This window comes from Miniopterus natalensis, chromosome 4, assembly GCF_054644295.1.
Source record: "Miniopterus natalensis isolate mMinNat1 chromosome 4, mMinNat1.hap1, whole genome shotgun sequence".
In the NCBI taxonomy this organism is placed as follows: Eukaryota; Metazoa; Chordata; class Mammalia; order Chiroptera; family Miniopteridae; genus Miniopterus; species Miniopterus natalensis.
This window is the reverse complement of record NC_142084.1, coordinates 60,707,842-60,733,643: the sequence shown is the minus strand read 5'-3', so window position 1 is coordinate 60,733,643 and position 25,802 is coordinate 60,707,842. Positions and strand designations below refer to the sequence as shown.

Genomic DNA, 25,802 nt, shown 5'->3' with positions numbered 1-25,802 from the left:
TTGGCACCACACCAAGGTTATTGAATACTGGTCAGCAGCAGTCCCTGCTGCATGCAAGAAACTAGGCTTTTGCTAGTGACATAGATTGTGGGTCACAGGACTTTAGAATTGGAAAAGACATTGAAAAAAATATGCAAGTGTCCTAGTTTCCCTGCTTACAGTTTATCTAAAGTCTCACAGCTATCTAGTAGCAGGGCCAGGTAACGATAGTAGACTCACAAACTGCCAAGTATGTACCAGACCCTATTCTGTTTCACACATTTGCTTATGAGGTAAGTTACCTCCATTAATCTTAAGGTATTATCTCCATCTTCCACATGATGAAACTAACGCACTGAGAGGGTAACTCTCCCAAGGTTACATAGTGGTTGAGTGAACCCAGCTTGTCTAATCCCATATCCCAACCTCTTAACCACTAGGCTATTTGTCACTAGATACTTTCGTGAGGACTGAGATTTTTGAAGTGTATGTTGAGGTCTCAGGTTTAAGGTTTATCTTCTAGTGTCAGGAGCAACTAACTTCCACTTAGTTTCCCCCCGTTTTAAAACCCCAGGGTGAAATATTTAAACAAGAACAAAAAGCTGAATCCACCAGTTGAACTGACTGCAATGAAAACACCCATGACAAACCTCCCCTTTGAGGGGAGAAAATTATTTTAATAATAGCCTTTCTTTTTCTCCTCTTGTTGGGTTGCTTAGATACAGATCTAGAGTATCTGCTCTTAAATTATAGTGTATTGGGAGAAGCAGATGTAGTCATCAACAGAATATTGCTGTACATAGAATATCTCTGGAAGGATTTATAAAAATGGTAATATGATTGTCCACAAGGAAGGGAGTGGAGTGGGAAAAAGTGGGAGACTGTTCTAGTACTTCCTGTGCCTTTGGAATTTAGTCATGCAAATGGATCATCTAATCAAACAATACACAAAAATTAGAGACAAGATGCTGCTTGTCTTTTTAAAAAAATCCTCACCCAAGGATATGCTTTTATTGATTTTAGAGTGGAAGGGAAAGGGAGAGAGAAAAGAGAAACATCAATGTGAAAGAGAAACATCCATTGGTTGCCTCCTGTACATACCCTGACTGGGGATCGAACCCACAACTTGGGTATGTGCTCTGACAAGGAATTGAACCCATGACCCTTTGGTGCACAGGACAACGCCCCAACCCAGCCACACTGGTCAGGGCCCCCGCTTGTTTTTTTGTGTGTGTTGCATGTATGTATGTGTAACTCTGAATCCTGTTTTTCTTGGTTATTATGACATAACCATTTCCCATGTTATTGAAATTTTTCATAAACATAAATTTTATGTACACATCCTTGTTAAAAATCTCAAGAAAATTGGGCACTCCTAATACAGATAACTTACATTTCTCAATTTCCTTTGGGATTCTTAATGTGAATCATAAAATCAATACTCAGAACCGCCCACTTTCCAAAGAATTATTCAGCATGTATTAAGTCTATACTATGTTTAGGATATAACACATGGTGTTTGTACTAAGAAATTACCTGATTTAATCCCCAAAACAGCCTGAGGCATTAATTGTAATCCTTGTTTTAGATGAGAGTAGAGGTTCATAAGGTTCAGGCAGCTCATAAATAGTTGGTATTTGGAACCAGGAACCTGGATCTCAGGTTCCAGGCCACATTCCTACTGAAGATGCTGCCAGTTTTGTGGAATTTTAGGGACAGCTTCCCTGACCTCCAGCATACACATTCACTAATCATTTGTTATGCACCAGCAGTGTACCTGGACTGAGCAGCAGAAAGGTGAAGATGGTATGCTTCCTGCACTCAAGTCTCCATGCGGAGGGGGCAGCAAAGGCAGCTCTGCCACCAAGCACCCTTCCAGCAGGATGGACAACGTGCAGTGGCGGCCAAGAGAGCCCCAGGCGGGCCTCGGAAGGCACCACTGAGTCAAGAACAACTGAAGGGAGGGCAACAGGCCCTGTAGGCAGAAGCCACAGAGGCAGCTCCCAGGGATGGGCATGTGCCTGGGCCTATGAAAGGCTGGGCAGAGTCTGTGTAGAGAATGGTGGCAAAGGTAGGTAGGAGCTGGTGAAATTCCAGGATGGCACAGTCACTCTGTGCAGAAGATCCTGGCACTGACACTCCACTAGCCACGGGGGTTGAGAGAGTTCCACTATTCTGATCAACAAACTATTGCGAGAAATGTCCTCCACAAGCAGGAGGAAGCAAGGAAGATGCCACAGTATACTTATTTCTAACCAAAAATAACTGGTGGCTGATGTGGGAGTGACGGGCAGCCAGGGAGGTCGACGAGGGAAACTTATGTGATCTCCTTTGCCCACTTCCAATGGCTGCCACTGTCAAGTGCTCTCATGTGGGACAGCAACTGTGCAGGCACGCTGCTGCATCAGACCTTTACAGGGGCCTTGGCTCCATTTTGACAGATGGGGACATGAACTCAGGAAAGTAAACCGTGTACCCGGGGAGACACAGCAAGTAAGTAGTGAGGCCATTATAACCAGAATAAACAGAGGAACAGATGTCAGGACATTCCAATTCAAATAGCCAGCGGTAAGAGGGAAGCCAGGCAGCTGGGTCTGAAGGGTCATGAGAAGCCCGGCTGGCAGGGGTGTGTGTGAAGGGGGAGGGAGATGAGCTCCAAGCGCTGCCCTGAGGAACTAACTGTCCTGGGAAGGTAGGGGTGGAGGTCACTATTGGGTGACAGGTGAGACTGAAGGCTAGTATGTCTGGCAGCAGCATACGGGATGGACTGAAGGTGGGAGAAGCTAGAGGAGAGGCTGCCCGGTGGGCTGCTGTCTTCAGCTGAATGTAGTGATGAGCAGGAGAGTGAAATAGGGACAAGTGAGAGTGGAAGATGAGGACAGGACAAGGTTCAAGGGAAGAAAGAGACTCTTGGACTAGGGCTCCCTGTCCACAGGACAACTGTCCCTTGCCCAAGCCAAAATCCAGAACTTGGAATATATGAGTTTAAGGACAGTGTCAAAGGTGAGAGTTCTGGGAGACACAAACAATTAAGGAAAAAATAAACAAACTGGACATCATCAAAATTTAAAACTTTTGTGCTTCAATGTACATCTTTGAGAAAGTGAAAAGAACCCATGGACTGGGAGAAAATTTTTGTAAATCCTGAATTTGGTATGGAACTTGTATCTAGAATGTATAAAGAACTCTTAAAATTCAATAATTAAAAATACAAATAACCTAATTAAAAATGGGCAAAGGATCTGAAGTCGATTCTCCTGAAAAGATATGCAAGTGACAAACACATGAAAATACACTAAATATCATTAGGCATCAGGAAAATGCAAATTGGAACTGCAATGGGATATCAATTCACCCCCATAGGATGGCTAAGTTAAAAGACACACAACAACCAGTGTGAACGAGGAAAGGCTGCAGTCAAAACCCTCATTCACGGCTTGTAAGAACATAACACGGTGCAGCCACGTTGGAAAACAGCCTGGAAGTCCCTTGAAAAGGTTAATCACAGTCACCACGTGATCCAGCCAATCTACTCGTAGGTATATACCCAAGAGAACAGAAAACATCTGTCCATACAAAAACTTGTACACAAATATTCGTAGCAGCATTATTCATCACGGCCAAAAAAGTGGAAATGATCTAAATGTCCACCAACTGAATGCGTAAGTAGAATGCAGTCCATGCATACAACAGAATATCATCCAGTAATAGAAAGGAATCAAGTCAAATTCATTCTACAACATGGATGAACTTTTACTTATGAGAAAGCTAAAAAGAAAATGTCAAAAAAAGGGGGGTTTAGTTCAAGTATTTTTATTTTTGTAAAAAGGAATCTAAGCTATCCAAATTACCCTGTTAAAAACCAAACAAACAACTCTTCCAACATCTAAGGTGGAAATAAACAAACATTTAAAAAAGTTTATTATAACCAACACAATAACTTCTGGTCAAGATAAGTATATGGGGGCTAGACAAATACTTCAGAGTGCACACTGACCTCACGTGCTTGGTATTGAAGTGCCTTGAGCTTTTGTAAGTCCGAGCGCCTTTAGAGGGGCCAGCTCACAGGTTTGCCAGCATCCTCACACTCCCAAACTGGCTGCCTTTACACTGTGGCATTTCCTACCCCATCCCTCCCATGGCCCCTACCAAAGCACACACCACATTTATAACCGATTTATAGTTGTGAGTCATTTCTGTATAAAATGTCAGTTTCTGTGAACTGGCGGTGGAGGCAGGAAAAAGAATGTGAATCCCGGGTCAGGAATGTGCTCCCCCAGTGAGAACATTGCTAACTATAAAAAAAATTTCCTTTTACAACGCTGTCCCCAGGACATGATGATTTGACCATTAAAAACTACCTGTAGGCATGCGTGAGAGAAAAAAGGTGGAGGAACAAGTCTGGCAAGCAGGGCAGAGGAAGAAGAAATGGGGATAAAAATGCAAAAGGCAGCAGAGCAAGAGTGAGCAGGCTGGGGACAGCAAAGTCAAGAGGCACCTCCCTCCCTCCCAACTCCCTGCGCGCCCGCAGGCTGCATCCTTCTGCCTTCCCTCCTCATACCTTTGTACCAGCGGCCAGAGGGATTCCCCCCAGCAATTACGGAAGTACAGCCACAGCGTTCCAGTCCTGCCGTTTTATCTACAGATGAAGAAACCAAGGACTGGAGAGGGAACTGGTCTAAACCATGGTTTTAAAATTGTGTTTTTTTAAGTACTCTGGAACCCTCTTTTCAGAGGAAATCATCCAAGAAGTGTAAAGAGATAAATCAGTGTTGATCTGATGGGCAGCCTTGCCTCAAGCCTTGAGGAGCCCCAGGGAGGCTCCGTGAGGCAGTTTAAAAATACTGGTTTAAAGTGACAGATAAACCAAGCCCTGGTCCTGCCCTAAAGCCATGCCATGGCCCTGTATTAACTATATTTTATTATTTTCTGTGTTCTTTCTTAAAATTTATCTTTATTGTTGAAATTATCACAGATGCTCCTTTTCCCCCCATTTACCCCTCCCCCCTGCAGGCCTTCACCACACTACTACTGTGTCCATGGGTTATGCATATATGCATATAAGTTCCCCAGTTAATCTGCCCCTCCCCCCCCAAGTCTGTATTGTTGATACTCTGAAATCTGGAGCTCACTGACCATGAGGAATTGCTCCTCCCAGGGCTGTTAAACTAGCCAATCCTAAATCTGTCCACCTGTATCTGCCTCATCTGTTCCTTCCTATGAAAACCACTAGTCTCCTGCCTATGCTCCCCCCTCATTCCCTCTGCCTCTTAGGGGATCTGGTGCATCCCTGTGTGCCCCCCCCATAGCACCACTCCTCCTCTTGGGAACTGGGAGTAACAAACTCTTTTCAATGGCAGTTGACTCCTGATCTGTTGGCCTCACCATACCTGAATAATAAAACCTATATTTAAAATGTTTTAATTAAAACAGGTCTTACTCTAAAAGCAAACATCTCCAGAAATCCTGGAGTTAGGATTAAGGAAAATCACATCCTGAAGATGCCATGACTCTGGGGAGAGCCTGGCCAGCAAGCTATCTCCTGGATGACTTTCAACTGTGGGTACAGAAAAGAGCAAATATGAAGAGGAAAGTTTGGGGCCTGGAGCCCTGGAGAAGGATTACTCAGTAGCAAGATCCTGGCAAGAAAGCCAGGAGGTAGAGGTGTCCAGGTGAGTGTGGGCTTTAGAAAGAGGAACAGAAAGAAAGCAGGGCCATGGCATAACACCTGGGCAGCATCTGGCAGGCTCCCGGGCAGCCTCAGTCATCCAGCTCCTTCTTGACAGTGATGCGCAGGGGGCAGATGCGCAGAGGCTCAGGAGGCCCATTTCCTCGTGTGCCCCCCAGGTAGAAGTAGGGCCGCACCTCCCCAAAGCGGGCATGGAAGGTATAGAGGTGGCAGTGGCGTTCAGCATCATAGAAGGACAGCTCGCCCTCCTCACATTCCAGCTCCACACGCAGGCGGCGTGGGATGGAGGGGACTAGTGGTGATGTGGCCGGGTCTGAGGTAACGCAGTGGTCGCCCTCCACTCCCTGCGTGCGGCACAGGTACCAGAAGCCAGAGCGAGTGTCCTGGTAGCAGCTGTGAGAATAGCCCTCAGCACCAGGGTCCTGGCGCATGCGCACCACGCCCACTCGCCAGCTGGGCAGTGCCCCCAGGTCCACCTCCCATGCATGGGAGCCATGGGAGAAGGAGCGCGAGCCCAGCAGGCAGGGTGCTGAGGAGAAGCGCTCAGGGTTCTCCACCTGCACTCGGTAGCCGTGGTTGGTGACACTGGTGAGGTCATCGGACACAGACAGCCAGCCAGCTGCGGTGTTGGGATCAAAGCTGAAGGGCACTGAGAGCAGAAAGGGATAGTGGGGTGAAATCAGCAAAACTCACATCCTGCCCTTCTGCCATGCCAGCTGATGCCCCAGTCCCCCAGACTGACCAATGGTGTCCCACCTGCCCCAGTGTAGGGAGGGAGCTGCCCTGGGCTGAGGGGCAGTGTTATGAGTGGAAACCTGCCTCACCAAAAAAGGTATGTGGAAGTCCTAACCCCCAGTACCTCAGAAGGTGACCTTATTTGTTTCAGATGTAATGAGACTGGAATAGAGTGGGGCCTTAATGCAATGACTGTTGTCCTTACAAAAAGAGAAGCAACAGTGAGGGGAGAGGTCATGTAACCACAAAGGCGGAGACAAAAGTGCTGCAGTCCCAACCATGGATTGCCTGCAAACACCAGAATTTAGGAAGAGACAAAGAACGATCTTCCCCTACACAGTTCAGAGAGTACAAGACCCTGCCGACACCTTGATTTTGGACTTCTAGTCTCTGGCAGTGTGAGAATTAATTTGTCATTTTAAGGCATCCAGTTTGCAGTCTCTGAGTATGACAGCCACAGGAAGCCAATCAATACAGGCAGGGATCCTGATGCTCACACAACTCCCATGCTGTTTTAGAAAAGCAGAGAACATTCCCTGGGTCACTGAAATTTCTCCCTGTAAAATCATGAGGTCTCAGTCAGTTTGGGTGGTTACAAAAGAGTACCATAGATTGGGTGGCTTACACAACAGTTTATTTCTCACAGTTCTAGAGGCTGAAAGTCCTGAGATTAGGGTACCCCCATGGCCAGGTTCTGGTGAGGGCCCTCTTTTTGGTTTATAGATGGCTACTTTCTTGCTGTGTCCTCACAAGACGGAGAGAGAGGAAGCCAGCTCTCTTGTGTCTCTTATAAGAACCCGAATCTAAATATAGCGCCCCACCCTTATGTCCTTATTGGATCCTATTCACCTCCCAAAGGCCCTGTATTCAAATACCATCACACTGAAGGTTAGGACTTCAATATATGTACCAGGGTAGGGTGGGGATATAAAACATTCAGCCCATAGCAGATGATGCAGTGAGGTGTGGGCTGGAATCCCCTTCAAAGAGGCAATCCTGAACTGAGGAAGTCTTTCATTATATACACAATACAGTTCTGAATAGAAGTCAGTTTCTTTTTCTGAAGTGTCAGGACCCAAAAAGGAAGGAGTTCTGCCAGGAGGCATTTGAGCAGTGGGGCAAGAAGTGGAGGAGCAGGGTGCCAGGGCCCTGTCTGAATAGGCTGGAGAAAGTGAGTTCAGCTGGCCCTCTGCTTTGCATGAAGTGCCTCTCCCACCCCCGGCCTGTATCACCTGCTTGTGAGCCCACTCACCAGATTCAACAGACATGACCATCTTCTTCCAGACACGGTACTGCAGGGAGTCTAGGTACTTGCAAATGTTGATCAGCATGCCAGGCTGTATGGGATCTGGCTCCATGGTGCAGAAGAGGCTGGGAAAGGAGAATTGGGTCTGGTGGGCAGGGTGAGAGCCACGTATCCAAGGCTTAACTGGGTCAGCTGGACCTAACAAACAATAGGACTCCTTCCCTTGTCACAGACCTAAACTCCCTGCCACCTCACCCAGGACAAACCCAGACTGGGCTCTGATGGGAGATGAGCCAGGATAGCTCATACTGCTTCAGGATTCATCCTGCCCCAGCTGAGATAAATATAAATAGGAGGTTCTCAGACATGGCTCCCATCCTTGTGGGCAGAAATCACATTTACACATCTGCTCATAGGATGTCTGAGTCAAAAGGTACCTTAAGGGCCCTTTAGTCCAACAGTATGAAGGTGTCATTGGCCTTTGCTTGAATACCTACAGTGACAGGGAAGCACTCTCTTCCATCTCTGTACAGCTCTGACTGAGACACAGTTCTTCCTTACTCATTCCTGTGTACAATCATCAACATAAACTAGTATATATTCGGAGGCTCTCAGAGGGAGGAGGCTCACTGAGAAACAAGCTTAAATGTTTGGATACCTACTGAGAACAATGAGCCACGTGCAGGATGGACTCTCTCTCCCCACCCAGTGGATGGTAATGCCCCACACTCAGGAAAACAACACTGCAACAGTGGGATGCCCTGAAAGGGGGCTCTTTCCACTTGGCCAGTCCCCACCATTCCCTCTGTAATATATCCAGCTGGCTTTATTACCTGCGTGGCCCTGGAGCCACTGGAGTTTGCACCCCAGGTATTTCTGCCTGCTCTTTCCCTCCCCTCCATCAATACTGGCAACTTACCGGCGTTTTCGGCTCTTGTGTTTCTGAAAGAGAAAAAAATCAGACATAAATATAGACACAGAGAAAACACGTAAGTTTATGACCCCAGAATGAGCCATATATCCCATGTTCATGGATCAGAAGACTTAATAGCATTAAATGGCCATAACCCCCCGAACTGATCTAAAGATTCAATGTAATTTCTATTAATATTCCAGCTGGCTTCTTTGCAGAATGACAAGCTGATCCTAAAATTCATATGAAAATTCAAGGGACCCAAAATAACCATAACAATCTTGGAAAAGAACAAAGTTGGTGGCTTACACTTTCCTACTTTAAAACTTATTAAAAGCAAAGTAAACAAGTCAGCGTGGTACTAACGTAAGGATAGACATATGGACCAGTGGACATTGAAAGTCTACAAATAAACCATCATATTTACATGCAATTGGTTATCTACAAGGGTGCCAAGACCAATCAATGGGTAAAGGATGGTCTAAACAAATGGTGCTGGGACAACTGGGTATCCATATGCAAATGAATGAAGCTGGATTTCCATCTTACACCATATATGAAAATTAACTCAAAATGGGTCAAAGACTTAAATATAGAGATAAAACTATAAAGCTCATGACCTTGGGTTAGGCTATGGTTTCTTAGATATGACACCAAAAGCACTAACAAGCAAAAAAAGAAAACATAGATAAATAGCACTTCATCAAAATGAAAAACGTTTGTTTCAAATGATGTCATCAAGAAAGTGAAAAAATAACTCACAGAATGGAAGAAAATATTTAAATCACATAGTTGATAAAGGTCCAGTATCCATAATATATAAAAAATCTTACAACTCAACAATAGAAAGACAAATAATCCAATTTTTAAAATGGTTAAAGGGCTTGAATGTACATTTCTCCAAAGAAGATACACAAATGACCAACAACTACATGAAAAGATGTTCAGTATCACCAGCCATCAGAGAAATGCAAATAAAAACCGTGAGAGCCCTGGAGGTGTGGCTCAGTTGGTTGAACACTGTCCCATACACCCAAAGGTCACCAGTTCAATTCCCGGTCAGGGCATATGCCTGGGTTGTGGACTCGATTCCCAGTAGGGGGTGTGCAGGAGGCAGCCAATCTCACATTGTTGTTTCTCTCTCTCTCCTTTCCTTTCCCTTCTCCCTAAAATCAATAAAAACATATTTTAAAAAACCGTAAGAGATACCACTTCACACCCATTACGATGGCTATAATAAAAAAGATAAGTGTTGGCAAGGATGAGAAAAACTGCAATCCTCATATACTACTAGTGGGAATGTAAAATGGTGTAGTCTCTTGGAAAACAGCCTGGCAGTTCCTCAGGGACTCCTACTCTGATTAATATCTTTTTAGCCTCTTAACCCAAGCAGAGGATGTGGTCTGTAAGCTCCTTCACCCTAGGAAGACTGCTACGTTGCCTAGGGCTGCTGGTCTCAGGCTCCGTACTGGTTCCTGAACATCTAGTCCCTGTCACTGAATGAAGCTGATGAGCTCCTCACCATGAGAAAAGAAACATCATCTTCCTTCATCTCCATCTGCAGCCGCTCAATCTCGTGGGCTAGAGTCTCTGTGTCTTTCTTGAGCTCCTTCATCTTCTCCTCCACCAGAAGCTGCTTCTGCCTCGCCTCCTCAGCCATGACATCCAGGATGGCCTGCTCCTCCACTCTTAAGAACTCTCGAAGCTTTTCAAACTCCTGCCGGATTCGCCTTTCCAGCCAGGTAGCCTCTACCTGCAGCAGAGAGCAGGAAGGAGGGCACGGGGATCAGACCTCAGCCTTCGCCTAGACCAGTGACTCAGATTTTTAGTGAAGGAATTCTACTTTCCAAAGAAACAATATGTAGAACCCAAATGGATAAAAAATAGATGTAGTTTTCTTAGCACAAGTTACAAGTTTAAATTTAAAATAAGTCAAACAGTATAATGACGTTGTTTCTGATTAATTTTTTTAAAAGTTGAAATCACTGCTTATATATGACAACTGTGGTCTTGTAACTTCGTTAATATTCTGTATCTTGTTTAAGTTGCACAATAGCAAAATAAATCCTGAATCACAGAAAAGAATCAATGCAAACAGCAACTATTGTAAAAAAATTAACTGCCGTCTAATCTTAGGACTTCAAATTTGTTCGATCAAGAGGCTTACCAAAAAAGTAGTAGGAAGTATTTATTTTAAAACGGAACCATTACCCTGGCCAGGTAGCTTAGTTGGTTAGAGCATTGTACTGATACACCAAGGTTGCAGGGTTGATCCCTGATCAGGGCACATACAAGAATCAATCAATGAATATATAAATAAAAAGAAAAACAAATTGATGTTTCTCTCTCTTCCTCTCTCTAAAATCAATAAACAATACCAGAATCATTAATAACATGCATAGTCTTTAAATTTTTGCTGTTGTTATTAATTCTCACTCAAGGGTAGTTTTTACATTGATTTTAGAGGCAGTGGAGAGAGGGAGGGGACAGGGAGGGAGGGAAAGAGGGAGGAGGGAGGGAGAGAGAGGAAGGGAGGAGGGAGAGAGAGAGAGAAGAGAAACATTTATGTGAGAGAGACACATGGGTTGGTTGCCTCCTGCATGCACCCAACCAAGGCCAGAGATGAACCTGCAACTGAGATATATGCCCTTGACCTGGAATCAAACCCAAGAGCCTTTGGTGCGCGGGCCAATGCTCTAACCACTGAACCACACAGGCTGGGCAATAATATGCATACTCTTAATTATAACTACAAAAAGGTTTTAAAAAGTTGAAACCCCAAATGTACTTAAAAAAAAAGGCAGGAAAATATTTCTCATCTTGCAGTGAGAAAGACTTTTCTTACTATAATGTGAAACTGAGAAGCCTCAAAGAAAGAATGAAGTAACTGAATACATATAAAAAGAAGAAATTTTGTATGGCAAAAGACCGCTAATAAAGATAAATACATATTTATTAAAATATACAAATTGTATAGTTCATGATGACTATCGGAAAAACACCTTAAAATGTGTGCTCTAGCAATGGCAGGATAGTAATCTATGTCTTTGGGTTGAAAATTCAACATGTTTATGGCTCTGACAATATGATGATAAAATGATTCACTGGAAAAATGAAAATAACCAAAAAAAGTGAAAATGATTCATTGAAAAAGAAATGACAGAGTAGGAAAAATATTTCACATATATGAATATATATAAGAATATATTATTCTTAATATACAAAATGCTCTCATGAATTCACAAGGAGAAAAGATAAATATTCTAAGAAAAAATGAATGAATGGGCATTCACAGAAGAAATGCAAATGGCTATTATACTTGTGAAAGGACGTACAAACTAATAAAGAAATGCAAATGAGAAGAGATGGCACTGTTGAAATATCAAGCTAAAAAGTCTGAGAATGTATAGTGGGAGGGAGAGTGAAATCGGGGATGATTCTTATCATACAGCAAGATAAAAAAACAGAGCAGGCAGGAAAGAATAGCCAGAAGACTTAGCTCATTTAAGGAACAGGAAGAAGGCCAGTGTGGCCGGAACAGAGAACACAGCCCAGCATGGGAGGAGTTAAAATTGAGAGACAGGAAGAGGTTGGATGAAGGCCTCGGAGGCCATGGTGAGGAATCTGGATTGTGCTGTGTATCATGGAAGCCACTGGACAGTTATAAACAGAGGAGTGACATGATTGATGCATTTTTCTAAAAGAGCAGTCCACTCTCTGCAGAGTGGACTGCAGAACAAGAGTGGAAAGAAGCATAGGGTCCAGATAGGAGGGCAGCTGAGAAAAGACGGTGACCTGGACGGGGATGATGGCAGTGGATATGGAGTGTAGGATGGTCGTGATGTATTTTGGAGATAAAGGGGACAGGACTGCTGATGGAGTGGACATGGAGAGTGAGTGGGAAAGAGGAATAACTAATGAGCCCAGGTCATCACTGGCTTGAGTACGCAAGTAGATGGAGAAGTGTGGCATATGCTTAAGTTAGTCTGAAACCACAGTGCAGGATGCTGGCACGGCCATGCACAGGTATTTAAAGAGGCCCTGGCAGTACAGCCACAATCAGTGTCCGAGAGCATAGCTGTGCTATACTATCAGGGCTGGCGAAGGCCAACTCTGTGTCAACAGCCACAGCCAGCCCACCCTCACCTATTCCCCGGATGACCCTAGGTGGTCCCAGTCTCCCATGCAGCCTGAGCACTCACTTACCTGATTGTGCTTGGCAATGGCCTCATAAGAGCGCCGCATGGCCCAGAAGGCCTTGGCTTTCTCCCGCAGCGAGTGCTCCATGTTCCTGCACTTGGCCTGGTGGGAGGAATGAGAGAGAGGCAAGGAGACAGGTTAGGGGTGGAGGCCAGACAGGCAGGCACATTTACAGCTGGAGTTCCACTTCCATGAGGATATAACTCAACCACAATTACTGAACCCAGTCTGTCCAGGCACTATAGGGGACAGCAGGAAGCATGGCCCTGACCTTGAACCTGATGTTTACAATATAAAGGGTCCTCAGATACCCTCTAACCACACCCTGTTATTTTATTCCTGCTACTGACAGGCGGACGGGGCTGAGGAGGTCAAGAAGCATATTCCCAGTCAAGTTGGCCACAATACAGCACAGAGGGGATGCATCCTGCTCAGGCCTAAAGCTGGTCCAGGCTTGGCTGTGAGTCCTGAGCTGTTTATATAAGTGTAAAGTCAGTGTGCCCACAGGCTCCCTTTGGGACTTTCTAAACTGGACTGGCCTGCAGTCACTAACTAACAGGTCTGATTACAACAAGGCTCATCCAGTTATTCCCACAGGTCCTTATCTAAACGATGTCTCCCCACATCCTAACCTTATCCCAATATTCTAATCATGCTTGGATCATGTGAGATACTTTAATCAGCAGATTCAAATACCTTTTTGTTTAATAGTTTTTGTTTTTTAAACTTTACCCACTGCTCTGATCTCCCTGGACTCCTTGAAGAACTGGGGCTAGTTTAAGGTTGAATTCCCACCCTTTGTATCCAAGGCCTAGCATTTTCTCTCTCTATTTTTTTCTCTACATTCTGGGAAAGCTTTTCAAGTTTTAAAAAAATTTTTATTTTTTAATCCTCACCAGAGGATATGTTTCCATTGATTTCAGAGAGAGAGAGAAAGAGAGAGAGAGAGAGAGAGAGAGAAACATCAATTTGAGAGAAACACCAATTGGTTGCCTCTTTTATGCCCCCAACTGGGAATCGAACCTGCAGCCCAAGTATGTGCCCTGACTGGGAATTGAACCTGCCACCTTTTGGTGTATAGGACAACACTTCGACCAACTGAGCCACCTGCCCAGGGCTCAAGTTTTTTTCTTTGGGAAAATAATAAAAAATAACAATTCTAATGATATTAATTATAAATGACTACCATTTCTTGAAGATTTACTATTTGCCAGAGGCTGTGTTAATTACTTTACAAATTATGTCACTTAATCATCACATTATCCCTATTAGGTAAATAATATTATTAGTCCCATTTCACAGATGAAAACAACTGAAGCACAGAAAGGGGAACTGACTAGTCTAAGAGCACACAGCTAGTATGTGGCAGAATAAGAATGTGAAACTAAACAGCAGTGGTAGGCAGCCTCTAAGACGGCCCCGGTGATCCCTCACTCCTGCGAGATGTTAGTTGTTTTAAGCTGCCAAAAAGCCCCATCTCCACCTGGACCTAATTTGGATGATGCGATTCTGGAATTTGAGCTGATACTATCATGAGTTAAGACCTATGGGGATCTTAAGAGGGGTGAGTGTATTCTGCATATGGGAGGGATATGAATCACTGGGGGCCAGAGGACAGAATGAAGGAGGCAGCTTATAAAATGACCCCAATGACCTCCACCTCCTGGTATTTATGCCCTGGTGGAATCCCCTCTCCTGTGGACTGGACCTAGTGATTCTAACCAATCAAATATGGCAAAAGTAATGAGAGATCACTTCTGAGATGAGGTGACAAAAAGCCTGTGCATAGCCTTCCTTACCTTCTGTTGCTTGATCTAGCCTACGGAGCAGCCTCTGGAGCTAGGAACTGAGGTGGCTTCCAACCAACAGCCAGTGAGGACCTGAATCCTGCCAGCAACCACCCCAACAAGCCTGAATTGGGATATTGGCCTACTCGAGCCTTCAGTTGAGACGGTAGCCCCGGCAATGCCTTGATAACAGCATGACGAGAGACCCTGAGGCAGAGGCATGCTCACATTTCTGACCCACAGAAACCATGAGATAATAGATATTTTTTGTTTTAAGCCACTATGTTTTGCGGTAATTTGTTACACAGCAACAGATAACTACTAGGCCATCTATCCTACTCCACAGCCCATTCTTTTAACTGCTATGCTACAGAAAACACAATAATGACTGATTTCATTTTCTGTAGGTTTTCTTTTCTTTTCTACTCATTCTGGACATTTTTATGTTCTTCTTGAGAATATTTAACAGATTTTTAAAAATATTGTTTTTTGTAGTATATCACCACTAAGATGTGTCTCCTCAATAGCAAAATAACATTAGTATGCGTGTCCCACACGACCACTGAAATATCATCCTGTTTTATTCTGTGGGACAAGCTTTCTGTTACAAAACCATGTAATAAAGTCCAAGAGGAGAGCTCCACGATTTGTCAAATAAGTATGAATGACAGAAGTGAAGCAGCCGCCCACACACTTTACCCAGTGTTGTGCTGGTCCCCAAATAACACAGCCTGATCCTCTGGCCTTCAACCCTGACAGGGAGTTATGGGACAATGAAGAAAGCTAAGAGGGGGTGACAGTCCCTTGTCCTTCCCAAACTTTTCAATCACTTGGACAATTCTGGTTTAATTCAGCTGGTGAGATCAACCAAAAATTATATTATTGCTAGCAAGTAGTTATTATTGAGCATGTTACATCCCTACAACGTAGCACCTGTATTCCTATTATGCAGAGTGGAAAATAAGGCCTGGGGGAGTTAAGTAACTTGTCAAAATTACACAGACTAACAGAACCAGCAGAATTGTACTCAGAACTCTGTCCAACACTGAAGGCAACATTCTTAACCACAACACTACACACCCTATTTCAGTGTTGTTTTCCTCTTTTCAAACCTTATATCTTTTATTTATAATTCCTGATTTACTTTATTAGCTAGGCCTCTTCATTTCCTCCAGGAAGCCAGCTTGATCTCCCAGTAGAGTTCAGGTATATTTTCGTGGGCTCTCACAGCTCCCGAGTATACCTCTTCATCCCCACTCACTAGCCTGAATAAATCGCCTCACTCTCCTGGAACAGCTGCAGGCTTCCTGGGGGCAAGTCCTAACATCATTTCCTTGCACCTAGCACAGTGGTGCTCAATAAACCTTTGCAGGAGGAGTGAAGGCTTGCTCATCTTGAAGCTGAAGAGCCTGACAGCCACAGAGAGAGAAGTTCTCACCAGTGGTTAGTGATAAAAACAGGGTACAAATCAGTTTTTCTAACTTCCAGTCCAGGAGGTGATGTGGCATAGTGGAGAGAACATGGATATTCAGTGTACTCACTGACTGGACAAGTAGTTAGTTGAGCATCTACTTTGTGCTAAGACCTGGGGATATGCAGTGAGCAAAAGAGTCTCCACCTCTACGGTCTCTCGAAATTTCCCCATGAAAATGCTGAGGGTGGTTTTCTCTGTTCACGCTTACTGGTCCATCGCCAGGATTTCCTAATATTTGTCTCTAGTTCCTGTCTTTTTTCTTATCTATTTCAAACATTTGATTTCAGGCAGACTGATGTAGTAGCTAAGAGCTCTCGCATGACACCTGGCCACCCAGGTTCAAATCCAGCTCCTCCACTTATTAGTGAGTGATCTGGAGCAAGTTCCTTAATTTCTTGGCATCTCTGGGATGAGAATACTACCTAGCTCGTAAAAGGGCTGTGAGTATCCAACAAGTCAGTCCATGCAAGTGCTTACAAGAGTGCACCTGGCATGTGCTGGCTCTTATTACTATTAACTGCCACTTAGTGCCAGATAACTTTCTCTTACTGGTTATTTTCCAGGTTTCTTTTTTTATTAACTGAGATATAATTGACATACAAAATTATATCAGTTTCAGGTACACAACATGATGATTTGATATTTGCATATATTACAACATGATCTCCACATTAAGTCTAGTTAACATCTATCACCATGCATAGTTACAAATTTTTTTCCCTGTGATGAGAACTTTTAAGATTTACTCTCTTAGTAACTTTCAAATATGCTCTACAGTATTATTAACAATAGCCACTACGCTGTACATTACATACTCATGACTTATTTATTTTATAACTGGAAGTTTGTACCTTTGGGCCACCTTCACCCATTTCATGCACCCTCTCCAGGCTTCTTATCCTAAATGGGTAACATAACTGCATCTGAGACAACAGATCCCTTTCTTATCCAACTGCAACCCAGTCCCCCCATTCTTCCTTTCTCATGGTGTTCAGCCCTCCTTAAGAAGCAGGTGTCTACCATGCACCTAGTGCTGGCCCTGTAACTCTGGAGCCTCCGTGAGCAGTGTTCAGTAAGTCCCCATTCTGTCCCTGGGCAAATGCCTTGCCAGGTAGACAATGAATGTCCTGCAGTGCCACTTGGATCTGGTAGGGCCTGGCCCATGGGGGTTGGACGGGGTCTGGGATGGTGGTGAAGTTAGCAAACAAAGGGAAATAATTGGAAGGCGGAAGACTTAAGAAGTGCCTGGAATACTCCTAGGTTAGATTTGGCCAGGCTGATTCTAAGAAGGTAATCCCAGAAGGGGAAGGGGAAAGGGCTGGGGTAGAAAGGGGCTGGAGGGTAGAGGATGGCCATCAGGTCAGTCCCATAGGATGGATATGAAAGGGGTCTTGACAAGGCAGTTCAGAGACCTGGGACTTGGTGTAGGCTCAGGGCAGGTTTGCTTTGGAGATGCAAACCAGAATGAAGGCTAGACTGGGAGTCAGGAAACTTGAGTTCCAGCCTAGGTGTTCCACTTTCAATCCCCGCGACTAGCATGAGTTGCTAGTGGTCTCTCTCCAAGTTTCCGTTTTCTCATTAGTCAAATACAATCATCTCCTTACAGTCCCCCATGGTTCTGGATCTGAGTATTTGGGATTTACAAGTTTTCCATGAGAGTTTTAAATTAGTGTGTTATTCAGTGATAACCTAAAAAACAAAACAATTAAGATAAGTCTATTGTGAATCACCCCATAAACAGTGCTGACGCACACTTTCAGTTCCTACAACTTCAGGGCCAGCATTTGTATTTTCTTAACAACTTCCTTGACACCAGGCTATACTACTTATGTTGTCTTTGCCTAGCAAAGAACAGAAATACACTTCACAGGTGAAGGATGTGCTAGACCCAAATGAAGGCCAGTTACATCCTAGGAAAGTTTCAGTTCTTCAAACAGGGAAATTTTGGCTGGTGAATCAAGCCATAGCTTGGAACAGGTTAAAGGGGTTTTACAAATACTGCCAGAGAAACTCACAGCCACCCAGGAACAGCACTTTAGTTCCAACAAAATACAACCCTGTAATTAATATTTTAACTAGGATTGTATTGATGTTAGTTTTGCTTGTACTTAATCTGTAAACTTCTTTTGGTTTTATTATCTACATGTGGCACAAGCAAGGGGAATTTACAGGAGTTTTGTGCTTGTACATAAGGAATATAAGTTAAGACATACTGTTGGAATATTTTTTCCTTTAAGAAGAATGCGTACATTATTCAAGTTTGAGAAACAAACACTAGAGGATTTCCTAAGGTCCCCTCAAGATCCAACACACACTTTAAAGCTCTGGTTTAAACACTTTGTCACATTCTGAAAGCTCATCAGTCCTTCCCTTTGTGCTCCATGGCACATCGGACAAAATCCCAGATCTTTAACAAGCCCTTCAGTACCCTGCAGGATCTGTCCTGGATGCCCTCAACCCTCATTCAGCATGTCTCTGGGTTGCTGCAAAATCACTTCCTCAGAAACTCTTTCCCATGGCCATCAAACAAGAGCAGGCCTCCTTGTAACAACAGCCCATCACACCTTATACTGTCCTGCACAGGGATGTCACAGTCTGAAACCAAGCAATAGTGTGATTATTATTCAGTCATGCCTATTGGACTCCAAGAAGGCAGGGGCTAGGACTGCCTGCCCTGTCCTCTAGCAGACATACCAAACCTGGCAGATAGTAGGCACTCAGTAAGCCCACTTACAGTGGCTCTTGTCCCCTCAAGCCTCTAAGTTCCCACACACACAGTGAGCTGCCCTCACAGCTCCTGGAACAGAGGACCAGCAGGGAAAGTTTTATACTGGGATCAGAGAAGCTTCTCTCAAAGTCCATGACCAGAGTAGAGGCTGAATAAGGCCCAGGTGAACTCCACAGTACCTGCTCTGTGGCTCTGGATGGGTTACTTAATTTGTCGGAGACTCAGTGTCACTGTCTGTAAAATAATAGTACCTACCTATAATGAGCTGAAGAATGGTCTCCCAGAGATGTCCATGTCCTAATCCCTGAACCTGTCAGTATATTACCTTATATGGCAAAAAGGACTTTGAAGGTGTAATTAAATTCCAGATTTTAAGATGGGGTGATAATCCTGTATTGTCTGCTAGGGCCCCATGTAATCACAAGGGTCCTTATAAGATGGAGGTAGTAGAGTTAGTCAGAAAGGTAGTGGGACAAGAATCAGACACTTCTCCAAAGAGGACATACAGACGACCAAGAGGCGTGGTAAAGCACTCATAGTCACTAATCATCAGAGAGATGCAAATTAAAACCACAATGAGGTATCACCTCACACCTGCCAGAATGGCTACCATCAATAAATCAACAAACAAGTGTAGGCAAGGATGTGGAGAAAAGGGAACCCTGGTATACTGCTGGTGGAAATGCAGACTGGTATAGCCACTATGGAAAACAGTATAACATTTCCTCAAAAAATTAAAAATGAAACTGTGTTTGACCTAGTGATCCCATTTCTAGGAATATATCCTAAGAATCCTGAAACACCAATCAGAAAGAATATATGCACCCCTATGTTCACAGCAGCACTATTTACAATAGCTAAGATCTGGAAACAGCCCAAGTGCTCATCAGTAGATGAGTGAATTAAAAAAGCTGTGGTACAGTGGAATACTATGCAGCTGTAAAAAAGGGAGGATCTCTTACCCTTTGAGACAGCTTGGAGGGACCTGGACAGTAATATGCTAAGTGAAATAAGCCAGTCAGAGAAAGACAAGTGTCACAAGATCTCACTCATATGTGGAATCTAATGAACAAAATAAACCGATGAACAAAACAGGCCCAGAGGCATGGCAGCATGGCACAGACTGACTGATCTCAGAGGGAAGGGGGAGGGGCAGGAAGAGATTAATCAAAGAACTTATAATGCATAGCCCATGGACTCAGACAATAGTGTGGTGAAGGCCTGGGGTGGGGCGGGAACTGGGTGGAGGGGGCCAATGGGGGGAAAAATGGGGAACATCTGTCATATTGTTAACAATAAAGGTTTTTTTTTAAAAAGTAAAAAAAGTGTATAAAATTTTAATCAACTTTTGATATTTCTTAAGAAAGGCATTAAAACAAACAAGCTAATTTAAACAGTGTCTGTAGACTAGGCAGTGGGGGATTTTTGCAGCACCTCCTTTTCAATACACTCAGCTTCCTACCACCTAACTGTTGTTTTCCAAAATGTGGGTCTAACCCAAACATTATAGGTGATGAAATAAATTGGTGTTTCACACCCTGTGCAATTTTTAAAAGAAAACAATAAGCAAAAACACAACATAAAATGCCAGAGTACAATCAACATTTTCACAGAACTTTTGTTTCAACTGATACATACATGAGTGTTCTGGGTCACAATGGAGAAAATATTTCTCACTATGGGTTAAGGTAGGGGTGGGGAACACCCTGATTGCAGGCTGTACCATTTGGTCTGGCCCTGCCAAGGCCTCACCAATGAGAAGCAGTTCCAGCCATCACATTAGTTAATTAAATGTTTGACCAAATACAGCAGGCTAATTTTTAAGTTGATAATTTTGTATGGCCCTTGGCAGAAAAAAAGGTTCCCCACCCCTAGGTTAAGATTAAAAAAAAATCTGAAAACTCCTGAGTTGGCTAATCCTTATTTTCTGATTGTTTTTCTTTCCTACACCAAAATATTCCCTATGTTAGTTTTGTCCTGTAAGTTGCGCCTTTATTTATAGCCATGGGCACTCTAGGCATTGGATGCTGAGAAAGGGATCCAGAATAAACCAGCTGGCCAGGGCCAGAGGCCTCCCTACAGCTACACAACAGATGGGCCAGCTGGGGAAGCAGGTGCCAATATTGGGAATCTCAAGGCTCCTAATTTATGGCCAGGCCTTGGGATCCTGCACCTCTAACCTGAGTGTGCCAAGCTCCAGATTTCCTGAGCTTTCTCCACACCTGTGTTTGTCAAAGAGGCATGGGCCACACCCCGCTGGCAGAAAGGGTGCATGGGTGGGGTTGTCTTGAGAACCTCACGTAAGCCCAGTTCGCACACTTTCCTGTTTACCTCTCTTCTCAGGCCCCTCGGGCCAGCTCTGATGAAAAGGCAGCCTCTATAGGTTACTGGAATCATACAAAAGGTGGGTCCTAAGGCGACACCAGCAAGTTGGCTGCAGGAAGAGGGGCAGGGCTGGCCACACTCAGCTCTGCCAGGGTGGAGTGGCAGGAGCAGCGGGGTTTGGGGTGCTGGGTTCCAGTCCTAACCCCGCCACCACGCACGCGCTGGGCCACCTCCCTCACACAGCCGCGCTTACCCGAAAGTCGTGGGCGGTGTCCTTCACTGCCTGCACGCGGTGTCCCTGGTGCCGGGGGTCGGCCTGGCACGAGAAGCACATCAGCTCCTTGTCGTCGAGGCAGAAGAGGTTGAACTGGGTGCGGTGCAGGCGGCAGAGGCGTGGGGAGCGGTGGCCTGTCCAGCGCGTGCCCTCGGCCTCCTCCCGCAGGAGCTTCTCCACCAGGTTGTTGAGGGTGTGGTTGGTGCGCAGGTCGGCGGGGGCCACGCGGTCCTTGCACACTGGGCAGGTGGGCGTCACCTGCACCTCCCAGCAGCGGTTCACACACTCGCGGCAGAAGTTGTGCCCGCAGCGCAGAGTCACGGCATCCCGGAAGGGGTCGTAGCAGACGGCGCACAGCAGCTCCTCTTTGATGGAGCGGGAAAGCCCAGGGGACGAAGCGGGGTCCGGCTCCATGGCACCCACAGCCTGCTCTGGCGCCGCAACTTCCGCTCCCGCCCCTGCCATCCACTTCAGGGCTCCCCGGATCCCTAGGTTAGCGGGGCCCAACCCCTTTCCCTCCAGGTGCTGAGCGACAGTGGCGCCGGCCAATCGTGCGGGGCATGCTCAGAGGCTCCGCCCCACTTCCGGTTGGGGCGAAAAAACATGGCGGAGCGAGGCGGGGTTGGTCCGCTCCAATGTCCCCCGCAGTGCTGCCCGGGCTCTCTGGAGTTAGCGAGGAATAAACTCCTCAGCGGTGCTGCAGGGCTTCCGTGTCACTGGAAACCCACTTCCGATTAGAAATGGGAGATGAAGTCTGTAAGCCCCTTCCTTAACCAGTCCCTGAGAGGTCAGGCCTGCGATACAGGAAAAGCCAGAGCTCCCCACCTCCGGGGTCGGACGTAGCGTCTGGGGTCTTCACAGCGTGGTTAGTGTTTTCTCCACTTAGAATTGATAGTGTCCTTTCAAAGATCTGTGCCCACCCTTTCAGTAGTTGTTTACTTAATTTTGGCCAGTCTTATTACCCCATGGGGTAAGGAGAAAACAGGTGAGAGAAGACCCTATTCTTGTTCCCTGACTGGATAAGTGGGCAAGTCACGATCTTTCAAAATCTATTTCCTGGTGCGTAAAGTGACGCTGAGCTCTCTTTATCGCCAGGAGATGTGAGGATTAAAGTGAAATAAGTGTGGGAAGTGCTCATGACATTAGGCAGGCACCCATTAAAACAGGGCAGGGACTTCTGCAAAGTTAGCTCTGGGAACTAGAATTCAGCCGGTAATAGGGGGCCTGAATCCATCTCCCATTCCTGCCTCAGTTGGATCACTTTACAGCCTTCAGACATAGGATTCCTTTCCTCTGACACACTTCCATTCCCGGTTTCTGTTGGAAGGCAATTCCCACATGTCTCATGTTTTTCTATGGAGCAGAGGCACTGACTGCCTTTTTTTGGACTGTCTTTCCAAGGATATTTCTATGGTGAACAGCCTTGGAAGGCAGAAATAGTGTCTCCCACCAGAAGAGTCTGGCGGTTTTCTCTCCACTATGAAGTATCCTGGTTCCCTCATCTTATGTCTTTAAGCTCTTTTGTAATGCAACCTCCTGTGGCCTTCATCACATGGGTTTGTGGGAATTAAGGCTCAAGAAACTGGTCCAAATGATGATAATCTGGTTACTGCTCTTGCTGTTGGTAATAAACTGTCCTTTGCCTCTGGCCTTGGAGTCTCATCTACCAGCATTCATTAAACTAGCAGGCTAACTTATTAATTTGGCAAGTAGGCCAAAATCTGCCACCCTTTATAGTTCTTGACAATTTCCTTCCAAACTTTTCCTCAGAATAATCCTCTCCCCACAATGCCAAGGGGATGAATACCACAAATTCTCATTGCCTTCTGCAATAGTTCTTATACATGATTGGTGGTCCTCCTACCTGGGGCGCTTTCTAAAAGCATAGGTTCCTGGGCCCACTTCAATCTACTTGCCTCTCTGGGAGACAGGCCCAGGAATCTGAATTTCAAGTGCTCTCCAGGTGATTCTCAGGCACACCAAAATTCGAGACTCATTGTTCCAGATCTACCCACCCAAAGGGTATCAAGTCTCAAGTTATGGTCACCTGTTCAAAAGCTAACCTTAAAGGCAGTCTCCAAAAAGGCCACAAGATGGGGCTAATAACCCTGCACTCCAGGCACTTACCTGGAAAAACTTTCTTCTTGTCTCTCTTTCACTGTGTTCTTTTATCTGTGTGTCCCAGTTGCTCTGTGAATCTGTTTTGCTATCTATGTGTTTTATTCCGTTCTTACATGATTTTCCTCGTTTGTTTTGTTGTTGCTTTTCCCTCCCCCTCAGACCTTAAGTGGGTGAAGAGTAGAAATTAAATGTATCTTTTTTTAAAAAGTAGAATACAAAGGTTATCATTAAACCAGTAAGGTTATTCAGTCTTTCTGGAAATCCGGAAAGGACTTGGTTCTATTCCAAGCTCCTCCACTAGCTAGGGCAATGATTTTTTTTAAACTTTTTTATCTCATGGCACACATAAACTAATTACTAAAATTCTGTGGCACATCAAAAAATATATTTTTTTGCCGATCTGACAAAACGAAGTTGGTATAATTTTGATTTATTCACACTGGACAGCTATTGTGTTGGCTGTTGTCATTTTTAATTTTTAATTTAAGGGAAAAGAGGTCAGTGCCCCTGACTAGTTAGGTATCACATGTTTTAAAAATTCTTGCAGCACACCAGTGTGCCTCTTTGGCACACCAATGTTGAAAATTGCTGAGCTAGGGGCATGACCTGAGCATAGTATTTCACTTTTCTGACTTCCTTTTCTTCAACTATAAAAGGAAAGATGAATTAAATGTCCCAAGTTCTTACCAGCTCAGGAACTCTGAACTTTTTTATTCCCTGCATAATTTCAGTAAAGAGGATGACTAAGACTTACCTAGAGACTGGGAAGGAGAAATCTTGGTGATTATAACCAATTTGTCACCAACCTCTGTTTCTTCCTTCAGTAGAACGGACCTTCTTCAGAGGACCCTGAAGACCCTGAAGAAGGTCCTGTGTATACCAGCTAAACTACTGCAAAAGGCTAGTGGCAGTTTTCACTGTCTCTAATTTGCCCCATCTCATATCCCAGGCATCCTTGCTGGGTACTGCCACATTTCCTAACCCCCTGTTGTCACCATGTAAATTTATGTAAGGAATGACAACTATTTTTTAAATGTTGTGTTAGAGAAAAAAATTCCTAGGTGTAGAAAGAACGGCTTTTTTTTTTTTTTCTTTTTAAAAAGCAGTTGACTACAAAGTGGCTATTGCAAATAAAAGGCAGAGATTGTTAGATTAGATTAAAAAAAAAGCAAGACCCAACTATATGCTACATAAAAGGAACCCACTTTAAATATAAGCATACAAATAAGTTAAAAGTAAAAAAGAGGTAAAGATATACCATGCTAACAGGAATCAAAGAAAGCTGGGGTGGCTATGTTAATATCAGACAAAGCCAACCCTCATCAAATATTCTTGTAGAGATAAGGAGGATAGCTGCTGAAAGCAATGGTTGCAGACCTGGCAGTAGCAAGAATCTTTTCTAGAAATAGGCAACCACAGTTGCAGAGATAATTGAATTTGTTCAGCAAAGTGACTGAGGAGATGGTTGAGGAAATCACTGTAGTCTGATGCTTGATGTGAGACTTCAAACTTTGTTCCTCTTTTTAAAGATTATTTTGACCATTGGTATTCCTCGAGATTCCATATGAATTTTAGGATGGATTTTTTTTCTGTATCTGCATAAAATGCTATTGGGGTTGCATTAAATCTGTAGATCACTTTGCGTAGTACTGACATCTTAACAATATTGTCTTTTTTTAAAAAAAATTTCCTTTTTATTGAATTTATTGGGGTGACACTGGTTAACAAAAGTATACAGGTTTTAGGTGCACAATTCCACAACATGTCATCTGTACACTATAGTGTGTGTTCACCACCCCACGTCAAGTCTCCATCCATTACCATTTATTCCCCCTATACGCTCCTCTGTTACCCACCAGCCCCTTCCCCCTGGCAATTACTACACTGTTGTCCATGAGTTTTTACTCCCTTTTTCTCAATCCCTCCACCCCCAGCTGCCCAACAGCTGTCAGCAAGCTCTGTATCTATGAATCTGTCTCTATTTAGCTTGTTAGTTCATTTTTTTAATTAGATTCCTCATATGAGTGAAATCATATGGTATTTGTCTTTCTCAGACTGGATTATTTCACTCAGCATAATGCTCTCCAGGTCCATCCATGCTGTCACAAAGGATAAGATTTCCTTCTTTTTTTATAGCTGAGTGGTATTCCATTGTGTAAATGTACCACAACTTTTTTATCCACTCATCTACTGATGGACACTTGGGCTGCTTCCAGATCTTGGCTATTGTAAATAATGCTGCAATGAACATAGGGGTGCATATATTCTTTTGAATCAGTGTTTCGAGTTTCTTGGTATATATTCCCAGAAGTGGAATTGCTGGGTTATAAG

At 44.4% G+C, this 25,802-nt stretch overlaps 1 protein-coding gene across 1 annotated transcript; it reads right to left on the bottom strand.

The window, feature by feature from the left end:
* Nucleotides 1-3,707: 3,707 nt before the first annotated feature.
* On the bottom strand, nt 3,708-21,774 carry TRIM35 (tripartite motif containing 35). Its single transcript, XM_016214882.2, has 6 exons — nt 21,330-21,774; nt 12,769-12,864; nt 10,085-10,315; nt 8,569-8,591; nt 7,656-7,774; nt 3,708-6,317 (listed from the first exon to the last, which is right to left on the bottom strand). The coding sequence occupies exons 1-6, from the start codon at nt 21,762-21,764 to the stop codon at nt 5,740-5,742; spliced, it is 1,482 nt and encodes a 493-aa protein (XP_016070368.1). The 5' UTR covers nt 21,765-21,774; the 3' UTR covers nt 3,708-5,739.
* Nucleotides 21,775-25,802: the final 4,028 nt, after the last annotated feature.